The following is a 17,938-nucleotide window of genomic DNA, read 5'->3' as shown; positions in this document are numbered from 1 at the left end:
TTAGTAAATTCTAAATATTTACTTCTACCATTTCAAACAGATTGTAAAAACATTTATCTGTAATTCCTAAGCAAATGTTGCTTTGAAATAGAAAATAAAATTTATGTATAGAATGAATTTTGAACAGTTAAGAGTAAAATTACAGCATAGAAATGTGTGCCAAATTCGATTGTCTGATGAAAAAGGTGGAGGAGAATGGTGGAAAGACAGGGATAGGCAGGGATTTGATAAATGATATTTTCTAATCCAGAAATGGTTGGTCAGAATTTCCCAAGCAATTTGGCTGTAGACATAAACTTGGCTCACATAGAAATAGAGAGAGTTCTGGTGAAAGTATTGATCGGTCAGCTGTTGACCAGTATATTCAACAGAAATGATCCTTATTACTGCTAATTAACTGCCTACAGAGAAAATACAGCTTTTGCTGTTGTTGTTTATTAAAGTTGTTAATTTTTTAAAAATTCTCTTTCCTCATCTTTCTATTCTCTTTTCTTTGCTTTTCCTCATCTATTTTTCCTCATGAACTTTTCCTCTTGTTCTTGGAAAGGACAAAAGAGAGTGACAGAAGTGATCTAGAAGAAAGGGCAGGAGCAACATCACAGGTTATGCAATGCTGACATTTTTACTGTGGCCTTTAATGCCATCGTTAACTAACCTATCTTGGCTACCCTTCAGTCCATATCCCTGGGACTTGAAAGATTCTAAGAAACCCAAGTGAAATCTATGTGAAATTAAAGAGCTAGTAATCGCGACTGTCATTTCTTTATTTTTACCTTTGCTTCTTAAATGCCAAGCGTGTATTTCTGCTTTAATGCAATATTGATTTTGAAGTTCATGAAAATTTCTATATTCATTGAATACAATATAGAAAATATTTTCATTTAGTAGTTATTTGAATATGGCTTATGCCATTATTTTGTAGATGTTGCCAACTCCAGCTAAGTTTCATTACATCTTTAATTTACGAGACCTCAGTCGTATTTGGCAAGGAATACTTACAGTTACTTCTGAAGTCTGCCAGAGCATCAGTGTTTTGGTAGCCTTGTTCCAGCATGAATGCAGGCGTGTTATTGCAGACAGATTCATCAGCCAAAGTGATAAAGACTGGTTTGAAGATACGATGAAAAAGGTAGGCTAATAGTGTTCAAGTATTTGCCACAGAAAGAGGCCAATGAAGTGTTTCATTACTAACGCAGTCCTTAATGTATTGTCGTAGCTTGCTGCTGCAGAACATGGTCAAAATCTATTTGAAGATGAATCTACAGAATTATACTTCGTGGATTTCTTGCGTGATGTCCCAGAAGCTACTGGAGATGAACCTGATGATGCAGAGTTGAAGGCTCCTAAAATTTATGAGCTTATCCCTTCTTTGGATTATTTGGCTGAAAGATTACAGATGTTCATGCAACAGTACAATGAAACAATCAGAGGATCAAGGATGGATTTAGTATTTTTCAAGGTATTAGTGCCCGTAATTATATTAATACAAAATTTTGGTATTTTGCACTTACTGAGACATAGATCTTCAATGTTTCTATCAAATTATCTTGAAAATAGCTCATAATGGCTAGCCCTGTATCCAGCGAGGCTTACAAATAAACTCTGTAAAGCTATGCTGCTGTCTCCCATCTGCCTTCTCTCCCATAAATTATTCCACCTCTTTGCAGTTCCCAACTTTTCTTTCTCGTGCTGGGTATAATGCAAAGCATGACTCGTTTGTTTCTACAGTGCACATTGTGAATCTTATCTTGCATCTCTGGATGTTACCTCTTTCTCAACAGTGTCTTGATGCATGGTGCTTCCTTCAGCTTTAGACCGGGTGCTTTAACAGATTATTAGGGCATTTCAAATGACTTAATTTGTCTATGATAAATACAGCAGTTGAATAAGAAATGTCTATAGTGCACTTATATTTTACTTTTGGCAGCCTATTTAAAGCACTTGTAAATAGCTCAGCTAAAAGGTTGGGGAAGAGTGTTAATCTACATCCGTTCTACTTTTCCTTCCATCCCCGAAGGGGTATGCCCTCCGCTCTGCTGAGTACAAACACTGCGTGTGACATTGCTTCATCTGACCTTGATACAAGGACATTTCCCTTGTGCTAGCCCTGCTGCCCAGTGAAGTCAGGGGGAAATCTCTTATTGATTTTGATGATACAGCACTGAGTCTTTGGCATAAGCAAATGTCCAGATCAAAAAGAAGCTCAGTGATGTGCTTCCAGATGAATATAGATTATCTTGTTATTGCATCTTTTAATCCTTTTTTTTTTTCTCAATACACAGGATGCAATCATCCATTTGATTAAAATATCACGGATTATTCGTACTCCACAAGGAAATGCATTGTTGGTGGGTGTGGGTGGATCTGGAAAACAGAGTTTGACCAGACTAGCATCATATATTGCTGGATATGAGACCTTTCAGATTACTTTAACAAGGTAACACGATGCAGTGTACATAGACATTTGCTCCTTAATTTGCCATAGAACAACTTGAAATGCAAACCTGTCAAACATTCTATCCCTCATTGTAAGCTACATATTCAATCAAAAGCACCTGTGTAAATGCACAGTCTATAGAGGACAGATCCTGGGTCTTTGATTTGGTGCCTTTATGCTATTGACAAGAAACCTGCGTTTCCTTCAGCATTTGAATGTGCAATGTACCCCTGTGAAATCTCACTAAAATACCATTTTGCACAAAAAATAACATGGAATAATCTGCTGATGTACTCTGCATAGTGGGGAAATGCTGATGGTCAGGGGAAAGAATAACTTTTTCTATAGCTGCTTATGTATCACAGAATCACATGGGGTTAGAAGGGACCTCTGGAGATCATCTAGTCCAACCCTCTTGCCAAAGCAGGTCCGCCTAGAGCTGGTTGCACAGGAATTTATCCAGTGAAGGAGACTCCACCACCTCCCTGGGCAGCCTGTTCCAGTGCTCTGCCAGACTGTGTTATTGCAACTCGTATTAGTTACTTAATTGTAGTTAGTGCTGGAATTTAATAATTTGTAGAAATTCGGGGGAGGTCGACCTTTTTTTTTTTTTTTTTTTTTTTTTAAAGTTAGAACCCTGTATTTTAGGTTCCATTTACTTGGTTTCTTTTCAGAGGGAGAAAGAGTTGGAGGAAGACAAGTATAGAAAGAGGACGAGCACAAGACTACTTGTTTTCTCTGTCTGTGTACTCTGGATGTTGTTTTGAAACTGTCCCTGTCATTCCTGACAAGAGGACTGGAAGAGATCTCTCCAGGGCTTGGTCAGCATTACCACCTAATTGTCTGGAAGGCATTACATTTAAACCTTCCTGAAGTGACTGAGAGTAACCACTGCCTTCCACCTATTTCTTTTTTGACATAGGGTTTACAGGGGTGAGCACTGAGGGCTGCCAGTGCGTATTTCACCTTGCAAACTACTCAGTACACTGTGGAATCAGGTCTTTAAACAATGTCATGAGGTTTCTGATGAAAGGAAAGAGAAAGACAGACATGTCTTGCCCTCTTCCAGTGTCCCAGAAGCAGAAAGAACAGTGGGAACAAAAAAAGGAGAGAAAAAAGAAAGAGTAGAGGCACAGAATACAGTCCCTGGACTTGCAGGATTCATAATGCATTGATAAGGCAAATAAATGTTTCTGTCACTTAGGAAGTGTTCATTTGTTGAAGCTAACTGGAGGTGGGCTCACAGAAGGTAGCTGAAAGCAAGTCTTCACAAAATGGTCATCTTTTGTAATTTGCCACAGGAGGCTGTGGAGGAAAACAATACCAGCAAGTTCATAAAAGGATACTGAAAGGACAAGATGGAGATACCTTCTAATATTCCTAATGCAATGGCTGTGAATATGGAGGGGGGAAGAAAGAAAGGAACAGTAAAGAGAGAATGCTGGCTCATATTTTCTCTCCAAGTAGCATTTCCCATTGCCAGTGTTGAGTACCGAGCTAGATGGCCTGCTATTGTCTCAGTAGACAAGTTCTTATGTGCTTGAGACTACCACAAATCACTATAATAACTGTAGCTGGCCCATGTAAAATGAAGATTGGGATTGTTTTACAAGTTCTGCAGTGCTTCCTTTGGGGGTGTCTATAGACCGGTAGTGAGATGGAGCTGGGACAAAACTGGGAGACTTTCTGTATGGCAAATTTAATAGAAAAACTGAGTAGTGTTTTCAAATACTGGAGAATGGGTCATGTGTGTATTGCAAGTATTACTTATGACTTTGAAGAGACTCTTGGAAATAAGAAACTTGTTTCAAAGAAAAAAGGTTCCTAATTTCAGCTTTAATTGGCTAAGAACTTAATGGACACAATCTGCCATCTTATTAACCTTACTTTACTTCATTTTACATTCCATAATCTGAAATCTATAATTGAATTGTGTGGACTTGATCTGAATCTTACTCATGTGCACCAGCCATAAGAGGCATAATGACAGAACCAGTCATGGTATCAATTTGCAGCAGAGTTGATCAGCCCAAGTGATAATGTTCAAACAGCATTTATGGGGCTTGATTTCAGTTAAACCAAATAACACCATAAAAACCTCAGTCTTGGTTATTCTTGTCTCTTAACGATTTCCTTTAACCTGCTCTCAATATCTTTGAAAGATAATGCAGCTGAATTTACATAAGGGTAACGGGTATCAGAACCTACTTGACAACTTAATCCAACTGTATTAGCCTACAGTTTTAATAAATCTGCAAACTATAGGGATGCAAAGCAGCATGATAATTCCCTTAGACATAGTATTGCTTTTACCATTCTTTTTTCCAGCATGTTATTCTGTTGATTTCACCTCCTTTTCCGTGATCTGTGGTACTGATCATTCACTTTGGGAAGGTGTTTAAGAGAAAAACCCTAAAAAAAAAAAGAAACCAGGAGATATGTTATTAATTTTTTATGCAGTTTTTTTCTTGCCTTAAGGAATCTGAGGCAGATGATAGATATATCCTAAATTGATCTGTAATTTTTTTTCCTCTCTTTCTTTAATCCTTTTCTATCCCAGAACATATGCCACCAATAACCTTTTGGATGATCTGAAAATCTTGTACCGCACTGCTGGGCAACAAGGAAAGGGCATTATCTTTATATTCACAGACAATGAAATCAGAGATGAATCTTTTCTTGAGTACATGAACAATGTTTTGGCTTCAGGTGAAGTTTCAAATCTTTTTGCACGAGATGAAATAGGTGAAATCACACAAGACCTGATACCGGCAATGAAGAAAGAGTACCCAAGGCGCACTCCCACTGGTGAAAACCTTTATAATTACTTTCTTGCTCGTGTTCGTAATAACCTGCATGTGGTTCTTTGTTTTTCTCCTGTTGGGGAAAAATTCAGAACTCGTGCACTCAAATTTCCAAGTCTGATTTCAGGCTGTACCATGGACTGGTTCCAGCGCTGGCCTAAAGATGCTCTTGTAGCAGTTGCACAGCATTTTTTAGTTTCCTACCATATTGAGTGCACAGATGAAGTGAAACAAAGTGTTGTTAACACCATGGGAACATTTCAAGATATTGTAGCTGAAAAATGTGTTGAATACTTTGAACGATACAGGCGAAGAACATTTGTGACTCCAAAATCATACCTGTCCTTCATTGGAGGCTACAAAGCTATTTACAAAGAGAAGTTTGCCAGTGTTGGAAGTTTGTCTGAACGCATGAGAACAGGTACTGTAAAATCTGCTTGGTTTTTATTTGTTTTTAAAAAGGTAAGAAAAGTCTAAGCAAAGGAATGTAGAAGTGTAGATTCTTAGACACCTAGAGATTTAGCTTACGGATTTAAGTTGTGAGCTCAATTTCATTTGGAAGCAGATTCCTATGTTTTCAACTGTGTTGCGTGTGATTACAAAATATATGGAGGTTTTGTTTTAGTGAACTTTGTGAATGTTGCAGATTGCATATGAGATCTGGAAACACTATTATTTAGCAGTTAAAATTCCTGAAACTCCTGCTTTGACATGTATGCATGCCAAGGAACTACAGAGATCCTGGTTTTCACATTTAAACATACTAAAAGTAAATATGAGGGAAGGCAAGTAAATGTTCAGATTCAGTCATTCTGAAGAATTTTTTAAATAAACAGTTATGTGCCAAATGTAAAATTTCCGAAATATCGCACTGCACAAGGTCATACGCAGTAAACAATTAGACAGTTTCTGAAACTGAATAGTGTTTGGAAGTAAACATGAACTTAAATGGTTTCTTCTACCAATTGTAAAACTGAGTTATGTACACATATTTCCGTAGGCAGAGGGTGGCTGGCTGCCTGGAAGGAACATGTGTGCTTTTTTTTTGAGGGTTAGATGATTTACATGATGCATTTACATTTACATGCATGCATTTTTATATAAGGACTTTTATACTTATGACTTTTCTAAGTGATATTCTCATCAGTTGATAAAAGTGTTAGAGCGCTGCACTGCTCAAAAATCTTTAGTTTCTTTTATCCCCGTATCATCTGGACGTTCATGTAATGTTGAATTTAGAAGCTCAGCCTAGTGTCCTTGTGCCTTTGCTTATGTTGCTCAGGATACCAGTTTCCTCCTCTTTGTTTTGTACGAAGAGTACAGTCTAGTACTTCTTATGGTCTCACAGATTTCTGAAATTGAACATATAATTCTTAAGAGTGCAATTCACAATACTAATGCTTTTTGATATGTGCATTTAATATTTAGTGTCCCTCCCATATATAAGAATATAAACAAGTGATCAAGTCACAGATGCTGAAGACTCTTACCCATTTAAAAAAAAAGTAAAATTACATAGCAAATGGATATTGCCCCTGCTAAGTTTTGGTGTTCAACAAATGGGATTACTCACTGGGGTTCCTAAATATGAATCTTAGTGAATTAACTATCCAGATTGCTCCACTGAGGTTTCTCAATTTCTTCCTGTTGCTTCAATGGAATTTGTTCAACGCAGGTCTTGCAAAACTGATGGAAGCTGAGGATTCAGTAAATCAGCTCTCCAAAGAGTTGGTGATGAAGGAGAAAGATTTGGCTGTAGCTTCAAAAAAAGCTGATGAAGTTTTATTGGAAGTAACTATGAAAGCCCAAGCTGCTGAAAAAGTGAAAATGCAGGTGCAAAAGGTAAAAGACAAGGCTCAGGCCATCGTGGATGACATTGCCATTGATAAAGCAGCGGCAGAAGAGAAGCTTGAAGCTGCAAGGCCTGCACTGGAAGAAGCTGAGGCAGCCCTGCAGGTGAGAATCAAAGATGTTCTGAACATACATGTAGTTAACGATTGTTTTTTGTAATAATGCTTATGACTTTAAAAAAAGTAATATTGAAAGGACTAGTATTGACCTGTTAATCCTTATAGAAAAAGCCCTGAAAACTGAGGCAGTGCAGAGGTAAGGTGGGCAGTACCTCCCCTACTGTTGGGTAATAAAGCCGCCATTGAGTGGCACTGCCTTAAAGGACTGCAGTACTGCTTCTCAGTGACCTGCCAAACTGCAGCAATCACAATACATACACAGTCCTCCCAAAAAATGTCTTTCTCTACCATCAAGGGATTGCCTAAATATATTATTTATTTATTTATTTAATTTTTCAGACAATAAAACCTTCTGACATTGCCACTGTTCGAAAACTGGGTAAACCTCCTCACTTGATAATGAGAATTATGGATTGTGTACTACTTCTATTCCAAAGAAAAATAGACGCAGTAACACCTGATCAAGAACGGCCATCTGTGAAGCCATCGTGGACCGAGGCTCTGAAGCTAATGAATAATTCAGGATTTCTTAGCATGCTGCTTACTTTCCAGAAGGTAAGAAGTTAATAGTGGCTCTATTACCCCTATAACTACCTTTAGAGATCTTGTGAAAGTGTCTTTTACCTTTAAAGGTAGATTGAAACAGATCAGACTTTTGTGTGTGCCTTTGTGATTCCATTTCTCTCCATTTTCAAGGTTCGTTACTTCAGTAATCTTTCTCCTGGGCCACACAGTTTTCATGGCAGTATCTTGAGAAGCTTAGTGTTACTTTTATTCAGGCAGCTCCTACTTCTCAGTAGGAATTTGCCTTAAAAAGACTCACTGTTGATTTTTTAAATGGCTTACCATCTCCAGTGCTACCAGGCCTGTTTGGATATAAGGTGCTCTAGAACTCCATCTCCAGAATTATTTGATGAGGAGCTAGGAGGAAACACAGAAGAAAATGAGCATGCTCTCAGGAAAAACAGTTTTGGTGTTCTCTCACTAGAAAAGTAGTGAAATGCAGAATAAACTGAGAACCTTAGTATCAACTGTAAGAAAAATAGGAAAACACAGGTTTTTATTTCTGTCAGGGCAGAAACTTGTCCTGTTTACAGCAAGATTCACTGAACTGTGAGATGGGGGAAATTTCTCTGCAGGGAAGAGAACAAAGATGTAACAGATAGGTGGACCAGAAAAAGACCTTGGCTGGAATATGGAATGGCAGAATCATGGCCCAACTTTGAAATCCAGAAAACCAAGCAGGTTTTGGCAAAAAACTGGGTTTTCTGCAATGTTGCAGAACGTACTCTTTCATTTGTATACTGACTTTTCTATCTGCTTGAGCTAAGCATTTTGCTGGTGCCTTTTCTAAGATGCTGGAGTGGTTTTGTTGTGCAGATGGCACTTGAAACTGGTTCTCACTGTCCCCAGGAGCCATTTCTCCCAGTGAGCCATATTGACAAGGCACCATGTGGAAACTTGCACTGCCTCTGTAGACAATCTCTTCCCAGGGCTGTCAATCTGGTCAGAAAGAGGAAATTAGTTTAAAGATAATGGGGACTAATTATGCACCCCTTACTCAAGCTTCTCTCTAATGAGGCTTCCAGTTTTGGCACTTATTAGTAATGTATGTGTTCCTGCTGGTAGTTTGTAACACATTTAACTTTACTCAGAGGAATCCGAGTTCTTGCAGGAAGTGATACTGATGAATGTGTTGAAGAACGCTAGGCTACCTCTATCCCTGATAAGGTACTTCACATGCAGTCCTCCTGCCTCATTTATTGTTTCTAAGATTAAGTATATATGAGAAGAAAGTTCATCACGTCTGGAGTTCTGAGTAGACTACACTGCTTACTTGTTTGTGAGATTTTTGTTCTTGCCTATATTTTAGGCAAGGAAGATTAGTGGGTGAAATAGTTACTTGGGTTCAAAATTTATTACTTAGAAGGAAAAGCATGACATTTTTCAAGCTCTTGACCAGAGATTTAGGCCACTGCTGATTGGTCTTTGCTTCACCTTTGCCATCTTTCTAGCTCATAATTTTGAGTAGGAGAATGAAAAAGTCAAAATATTTGTCCAGCAGTATTTTACATTTTAGCACTACTATGTCTGATCCTAGGAACAATATAATGAATGTCTTTGTTATTACAGTAGCTAGGGATCAGACAAGTACAAGACAGTCCTTTCTGCTATGCGGAAAAGCAGGAAAAAGGTATATCACTTGACTATGAATGGAGGATGATTTTCAGATGCATTAAGAGAAAGGCATTAATACATTGCCAAAAAAAAAGGATGATTCTTAATGCCTCTATTGTTAAGCGACCATTGTTACCCTGTATAAGCTCTTCTACTCTCTACATTGCTTAAGGAGATGAATTCCATTTTCTTCTGACACTTACATGATTATAGATTAACACCATCATCAAAGATTTGGCTTTTCATGTTCTCAACAGATTGGTTAGGGTGGAAAAAATCTGAGATTAGAATAACGAAGTGAACAGCTGAAAGAAATCACTTTTATGGTTAGGGAAAAGGGTTAGCTTCAGTGAAGTCAGTGCCTTGCAGTTTCACCCTTTTCCTTCCTAAAGCTGCACGTTTGATTCTCTCAGCTGTGTTCACATTGGTGCCTGCCTGATGCTGTGGTGAGCTTGTTCAGGGAACCAGCCTAGAAGAAAACTAATCACTAAGTTGCTGAGTTAGGTTTCTGTCATATTACCTTCCAAACTGGCTCACTGAGCATTGGTGATGGTATTAAAGGTGGGGCAGGAACATCTGGTTGAGGGGGAGATGAAAGAATGTACAGTGCTGCAGGGAAAACTTAGATAGCTTAAGTTGTCATGGAGCTACGAACACAAGTAATGTCTGGAAATCGTATGGGTCAAATAGGGATATTAAATGCAAACTCAAGTCAATCTATTGCAATGGAAGTAGGAGTTATTTTCACTTGAGTTCACAAAAAACAACTAATCTTCTGTCCTTTGTAAGAGTGGAAGGCAACAGTGTTGTTTTGTTCATTTCTTCTCTAAGAAGTTGTAGCACCATGTTTTTAAAAAGAAAGATGTTTCTGTGAAGCAGTATTTATTCTAAAATCCATTTTAAAAAATAATTTTTCCTTTCCATTTACTAGGACTCAATTACAGGAGAAACTGTGGAGCTTTTAGAGCCTTATTTGGCTATGGAGGATTATAATCTTGAGACTGCTAAAAAAGTGTGTGGAAATGTAGCAGGTCTTTGCTCATGGACACAAGCAATGGCTTACTTCTATGGTATTAATAAAGAAGTTCTTCCTCTTAAGGTATTTCATATTACTTATTTTATTTTTCTTTTTCTTTTTCTTTTATTTTATTTTTTTTATTTTATTTGTGTGAACGCGGTCAGTTTTCAATGGGAGCCTCAAGGAACAGGTTCTTTATGGAGCCTGGCTCTCTGCAAGTGTGAGATACCCATACTGTCTCTACTCTTGGACTTCATGCCCGAAACCACTATGGTTTCAAGAAAACTTCTCCTCAGTCCTACTGGCCTGGGAACGACCATACTCATTGCGGTCTTGGTAGAAACTGGGAGGGGAGAGACTTGGCACAGAAGTATTCTTTAAGGAATTTAGCTGGAATTTAGCACTCTCAAACTTTGGAGTGTCAAACTGCTACATGCGAGTGTGTGTATAGTAAAGTGGTCTCCTGGCATAAAACTCTGTTGTAACATTAAACAACAGTAGAAGTGGATCAGCTACCATTGTATGCATTCCTACAGATACCTTTATTGTCTTGGAATTGTTTTATTTATAAGCATATTGAAAAAAAAGGACTTTGAATATTTATATAGTGATTTATAATCATTGCTTCCACGGGGGATTTTATGGCTCTTTTCTGAAGAAATATATTCAATTGGTTATGCTTCCACTGTACTTCTGTTCAGTCTCCTATTGTATAGACACTGTATCAATGGTATATTCAGAACTCTTGGCATAATCTTTTAGTATATCTAGGCAGATCTGATTCAAATTTGTAAAAAGCATGGTATTTTTGATTCAAATAACTGATAGAGAAGACTATATTTCTGTGATATATAAGTAGCAATTCCCTTTTCAAATAATGGGATGTTCACTAATGAAAATAGAATTTGAAATGTGGCTATTGAGAGCTATAAAAGAGAGCAGGACCTAGAGGAAATACAGGCTTTATATGCAGATGCAACTCTGAAAGCTGCAAAAGTGCTCTTGTAGTTTTTATTTGAATATATATGACTTAAGATTACATATAAATTTAACTTTGTATTCAAGTATTTATGTTCTTGTCACACTGTAGCTGATAAAAAAAAAATGAACATTCATTTCTTGGCAAAGTGGTGCCTATTGTCAGGTATAGCAATAGTCACAAATATTTTAAAACTGAAGATGACAGGGGGAGGAAGTGTTTCAAGTATGCAGGAGATATTGCAGGAAGCACTGGAGTGATGCTAAGAAAATAATTGAAAATAAATGTACAATTAAACTGCATAAAGTACCAGCACAGGCTAAATCATCCAGTACTAAAAGCAGTTTTAGTGAATGAATTAATCAAGCTGCTTTATCCTAACTGCTGTTCTAGAACATAAACCCCCTTCAACACCTGCAAAATCCATCCTATATATATTTTTAAATTGCATCTTAACTGAGACTTAGTGCTTCATTTATCTTAAATGTGACAACTTGTGAAAACTAATTAATAGTGACTTATATTTTAGTAAATATAGGGTGCAAAAATTAGCTCATTCCTAGATATGGATAACTACATTCTTTAGATATGTGGCCTGCAGCCTAAGGGTCATTAGTTACAATCAAACACAGAAAGTATAACCAAATGTTGCCTGAAAATACAGTGCTATGTTGTTGCTCTTCATACTGTGGTTGCCATGTGTGTGCAACTTTCCCATAAACCTTCAGCATGACCATGAGCTGTTCCTCTCTAGCTTGTTAGCTAGTAAACAAGCCTGCTGGATTAACCTGATAATGCTGAAACACCATCTGCTATTTATCCATTAGTTGAAGAATGAAGAAGCCCTGGCTTTTGCTGTGATTCTGGTAGCCTCCTTTTAAAACACTGTACACAGGGGTACAATTTCCCTCTGAGATGTCTCCAGTGATTTCAATTAAGTTCTCCTTAGGCTGTTATGATGATCAAGGGAAGTTTGTCTGCACTTTATAAATTCTGTTTGATATTGGGGATTCTCTCTCTCAAACTCAGTTTTAAACATGAGACTTTATTGCCTTTTCTGCTTTCACTTGTCTCCATGCTGAACTACAAACCACAGCAGGCAATAAGAGGAAATCTTGCACCTCAGGAAGAGGTAATAGTGAAGGAGTGTCAGAATTTGATGGTCATCCATTTAAATAAGTGTGTCCTTGTCAAGGTGATACCCACTGGGCAGGAAAACAAGCATTCAAGTCTGAATTCAAGGCCCATAATAATTGTGGAAGGAAAGCATATACCCTGGGGGGCAAAGGGGAGGATTAGATCACCTAACACAGATTGAAGTCAGGACATGTAGCTGAATGGAAAAAATGGAGAATCTTTCAGTAGCTAGTAGAGGCTGTGAAAAATAGATAAGAGGCATGATCTCTGTGCCTTTCAAAGGTTGTTTTAATCCCAAAGAATGGTCAGTGATAGCAAAGAAATTGAGACCAATACTTAGTTAATGTCACTCTGCATGGATCTGTTTGGGGATCTGTTTGCAAGTGTTCATATGTATATATGTATACTTCTGGGTATATATATATGTATTTTAAATTGGTGAAGTGAAAACATTGTTTTTGGAATGTCTGCAAAACCTGTGTAAGCATTTGCCCTTCTTATAATGTATCCCCAAATAATGATGAATCCAAAGTAATTATGATTTTGAGGCTCTGAGAAAGTGGATACATGTGAAAAATCTGCAGTGATGTGGGACAGGAGCAGCTTGAGATTGCACTGGGATGAAGAATTGTCAGTCAGATGCTATGTGTCCAGGACAGAATTGAATTTGGATTCCTTGACATTGGATTTGCCTGTACAACACCAAGCCTGTTAACACCTAATGGGAGGTGTCTCTCTCAAAGGGGGAAAGGGGTTCTTGCCCAAGAGATTCGGGTTTGATTGGCAGGGTTTTAACCAGATGGGAGGGGGGAAGGGCTTGATACCAGGCTTATCTGTGACAAGCCTTGGGGTACCACACCAGGGTTAGAGGGACAGGGTGCTAGTAAGGGCCTTCAGCCTGGCTCCCTGAGCCAAGGTGGTGATCCTTCACTACAGTCGAAGTCTTACAGTGATGTGCCAGCAGCTCCCAGGGTAGATGCAGGACACAGAGAAACACCTGAGAGACACTCCAGGGGGTATTCCCCTAAGAAGGCAGCACAGCCAACAGCCCAGCTGAAGTGCCTCTACACCAATGCACGCAGCATGGGCAACAAACAGGAGGAGTTGGAAGCTACTGTGCTGCTGGAAAGATATGATATAGTGCCCATCACTGAAACCTGGTGGGATGAATCCCACAACTGCAGAGTGGCTATTAAGGGCTACAAGTTGTTCAGAAGAGACAGGCGAGGAAGGAGGGGCGGAAGTGTCACCCTTTATGTTAAGGAATGGATAGAGAGTGCGGAGATGTCCCTAAAACCCTCTCTGGTATCAGATGAGAGTTGAGAGCCTGTGGGTGAGGATTAAGTGGCAGGCCAATATGAGGGACACTGTTGTGGGCATTTGTTACAGGCCACGTGATCAGAATGGAGAAGTTGATGAGGCCTTTTACAATCAGCTCCAAGTAGCCTCGCAAGCACAGGCCTTGGTTCTTGTGGGGGATTTCAATTACCCAGATATCTGCTGGAAAGGCTACACAGCTGGGAATATACAGTCTAAGAGGTGTATTGATGATAACTTCTTAACCCAGCTGGTGGAAGAGCCAACGAGAAGAGAAGCACTACTGGACCTAGTACTGACGATAAAAGGGGGGCTGTTGGAGGACATCAAGGTTGAAGGCAACCTTGGTTGCAGTGACCATGGAAAGGTAGAGTTCAGGATTGTGGGTAGCATGCACAAAACAACAAGTAGGACTGAAACTTTAGATTTCAAGAGGGCTAACTTTGGCCTTTTCAAGAAGCTGCTAGGTGAAATCCCATGGACTAGGGCTCTGGAAGGTAAGAGGGCTCAAGAGAGCTGGGCAATATTCAAACATTGCATTCTCCAAGCTCAGGATAAGTGCATTCCCAAGAGCAAGAAATCAAGCAAGGAAAGCAGGAGACCTGTGTGGTTGAGCAGGGACCTTCTGAAAAAACTAAAGTGGAAGAAGGAAGTTTACACTGAGTGGAAGAAGGGACTGACCACTTGGGAGGATTACAGGATGCTGTTAGACTATGTAGGGAAGAAACAAGGAAAGCCAAGGCCTCCTTGGAATTAAAATTGGCAAGAGATGTCAAAGGCAACAAGAAGGGGTTCTTCAATTATATTGGAGGCAAAAAGAAAACTAAAGAAAATGTGGGCCTGCTGTTGAATGAGTCGGATGCCATGGTAGCAAGTTTGCTGATGACACAAAACTAGGAGGGGTGGCTGATACCTCAGAAGGCTGTGTGGCCATACAGCAAGACCTCAACAGGCTGGAGAGTTGGGCAGAGAGAAACCTAATGAAATTTAACAAGGGCAAGTGTAGGATGCTGCACCTGGGGAGGAAAACCCCCAAGCACCAGAAGGCTGTGTGGCCATACAGCAAGACCTCAACAGGCTGGAGAGTTGGGCAGAGAGAAACCTAATGAAATTTAACAAGGGCAAGTGTAGGATGCTGCACCTGGGGAGGAAAACCCCCAAGCACCAGTACAGGTCGGGGCTGACCTGCTGGAGAGCTGCTCTGAGGAGAAAGACCTGGGTGGGAGTTCTGGTGGACAACAGGATGACCATGAGCCAGCAATGTGCCCTTGTGGCCAAGAAGGCAAATGGCATCCTGCGGTGCATCAAGAAGACTGTGGCCAGCAGGTCGAGGGAGGTTACCCTGCCCCTCTACTCTGCCCTGGTGAGGCCCCATCTGGAGCACTGTGTCCAGTTCTGGGGCCCCCAGTTCAAGAAGGACATGGAACTGCTGGAGAGGGTACAGAAAAGGGCCACAAAGATGATTAAGGGCCTAGAGCATCTCTCCTATGAGGAGAGGCTGAGGGACTTGGGTCTTTTTAGTCTTGAGAAGAGAAGACTTAAGGGGGATCTAATCAATGCTTACAAATACTTAAAGGGAGCGTGCCAGGAGGACGGGGCTGGTCTTTTTCAGTGGTGCCCAGTGACAGGACAAGAGGAAATGGGCACAAACTTGAGTATAAGAAGTTCCACCTAAACGTGAGGAGGAATTTCTTTACTGTGAGAGTGGTAGAGCACTGGAACAAGCTGCCCAGAGAGGTGGTGGAGTCTCCTTCCTTGGAAACATTCAAAACCTGCCTGGACAAGTTCCTGTGCAACCTGCTCTAGGTAGACCCACTCTGGCGGGGGGGTTGGACTAGATGATCTCCAGATGTCCCTTCCAACCCCATATGAGTCTATGAAGCAAAAGGGAAAGGTGGTCACACAGCTCATCTACAGAGGTTCATGAGCAGAATGACGGTGTCCAAGTACTTCTGGCCTGGTCCCGCAGTAGTGAGTGCTCAATTGGACTGTAGGAGCAGTAAACTTGGAAAGCTAAAATTCCTGAAACAAGAGAGATGCTAGGAAAGCTCCAAATCTTCCTTACCTGTGATGAAATGTAAAGTTTCAGCTGCTTTTTTTGTTTCTTATGGGTTCTCCTAGTAACATTTCCTGAATTTACTGAGCAACAGCTGGTCTTCAGAGTGATTTGGGGTTGGTCTGGGCATTAAATTCAAGAGCAGGGATAGCATTAAATACTGTGAGGTTTTTTTAATGGAGAAGGCATTTTTATTTAAATGCCTTCTTGGATCAGGGCCAGCTATACTTGCTGCTTTGCAAAATTGAGTTTGCAATGAATCAACGAGAAACTTATGGCTATGTCGATACTAATAAATTAAACAGTGCTAGGGAATTTTTCTAGACACTGGAAAGTGATCATCTGCACTGTTAAATTGTTAGAATGATCCCTAGTGTGAATTTGGTTTTGGCCAAGCAGCAATCTCTGGGCATGCAATTTGCGTGCAGCTGTACTGTTCTAGAGGCTGGGAGAGCTTAACGTGGGCTGCTTTATGCCAGCTGACCTCAGTGCCAGAGAAAGGTCCTGAGCACGTCTAATTTAATAGCATAGCTGTGGACTATAATTATGTGTTTATTTGTCCTGGTTTTATGTGGAATGCAAAAAGGTTAAAAGAGGCAGGATCATCTTCCCAGCTGCGATGAAGTCCTCACTGAGGGCATCTCGGAAGAAGGCAAAATAGCTGCTTAACAATTGAGACTGTGGCCCTGGTTGGCACAGGTACCGTCTCCCTACGTGCCCCGTGCAGCCAGACGCAGAGAGCAGGCAGAGGCACTGTGTGGTGCAGATGTTGAGAGGGTTCTCTGTGTGGGTCCCCACAAAGCCAATGGCAAGAAAAGGCTGAAGCTGCTGCTCTCTCACAAGGCATGTTCTAGCGGAGCCCCCCCCTCTCCGGGAGCTCCAGGAGTGTGGATCTCATGTCTTGAATCCTCATGATTCATTCACATAAAATCCATTTATTCAGGCTTTCACACTGCATCCAACCGGAACAAATAGTGAATCCTTGCTTTGCTGCGTGACTCACAGGGATGAAATGGAGGGTGTGAAGCTTGTTCACATAGCAATGCCACTAAAATTAGAAAGGCCACAGTGGTTCTTTGTGGTTGGGAGACACATTTCCTTCCCGCCTTTAATTGGCTGGAAATCTTTCTGTGAAGTTGCTTGTGACTGTAATAGCCTTCTTGTGCAGAAGATTTTCCTTGGCAGCAGAACTTGCCTCCTGCTCTCATGGCAAAGCTCTGCAGAGGAACCTGCCAGCCAACCTGCCGGTGCTGTCAATACAAAAGCAGTGTTTGTACCCATGTAATTTTGAAAAATGGAGTTGGGAAGAGAGACAGAGAGAGAGCAAATAGTGATGATTTCGTAGGGTAATCTGAAACAAGTAGTCTTTTCTGCCATTGGGAATCACATAGGTGGCTCATCCTGGTATGTTACCAGTCATTCTTGTGGTGCAACCAACCACTATTCATCATATATGATTAAAAAGCCTAAAAATCAAACTAATACCAAAATGTATTACAACTGTGTTATGATTACCCTAAAATTGGCTGAAAATTTTGTTTAAATTTTCTGTAAAATAATTTCTTATTATAAGTCATCTTCTAGAGATCCCATAAAATCTTGTGTAAATAATTTTGGGTTTTTTTCATGTTAGAGTACAATATATTTTTTCTCTGTACTTGTCTGAAATATTTTTTTCTTTCTCCCTATGTCTTCAAAGCTGGTAGCCTTTTAAGAGCTTTTAAAAACTAGGAAATCTTTTTATCAGTCTTTTGCACCTTTCTAGGTAGTTTATTGCTGTACAGAAGTCTGTTTTCCATATTTACAAGGCGTCATCGCTCACATGTGTTGGGGGTTCACATGGCCACTCTTTTCCATTGAGGTTCACATCCTGCTGTGATAAATGTCAAGGTGAAATATGAATTCACACAGCCAGGTGTAAGTTCCCTGTTGTTCCAGCTGTTCTGCCTAGGTTGTTCTTCCCAACTCTCCAAGGATCTTGTTCGCTGTTTAACCTCACAATTTGCCAGCTGGGGGTGAAATAATATGTCATAACTTTGTTT

At 40.0% G+C, this 17,938-nt stretch overlaps 1 protein-coding gene across 1 annotated transcript in view; it reads left to right on the top strand.

Moving 5' to 3' along the window:
• LOC106885937 (dynein heavy chain 5, axonemal-like) overlaps window positions 1–17,938 on the top strand; it is a 154,100-nt gene that overhangs the window by 77,540 nt on the left and 58,622 nt on the right. The window contains exons 50-56 of the mRNA XM_014938461.1: window positions 923–1,129; window positions 1,217–1,459; window positions 2,283–2,437; window positions 4,998–5,662; window positions 6,917–7,197; window positions 7,551–7,766; window positions 10,321–10,488. Of these exons, the coding sequence (XP_014793947.1) occupies window positions 923–1,129; window positions 1,217–1,459; window positions 2,283–2,437; window positions 4,998–5,662; window positions 6,917–7,197; window positions 7,551–7,766; window positions 10,321–10,488 (1,935 nt within the window). The remainder of the gene's footprint in view (window positions 1–922; window positions 1,130–1,216; window positions 1,460–2,282; window positions 2,438–4,997; window positions 5,663–6,916; window positions 7,198–7,550; window positions 7,767–10,320; window positions 10,489–17,938) is intronic.

The sequence above is a fragment of the Calidris pugnax genome, unplaced genomic scaffold (genome assembly GCF_001431845.1).
Source record: "Calidris pugnax isolate Ruff unplaced genomic scaffold, ASM143184v1 scaffold13, whole genome shotgun sequence".
Lineage (NCBI taxonomy): Eukaryota > Metazoa > Chordata > Aves > Charadriiformes > Scolopacidae > Calidris > Calidris pugnax.
This window is presented reverse-complemented; position numbering and strand designations above follow the sequence as displayed.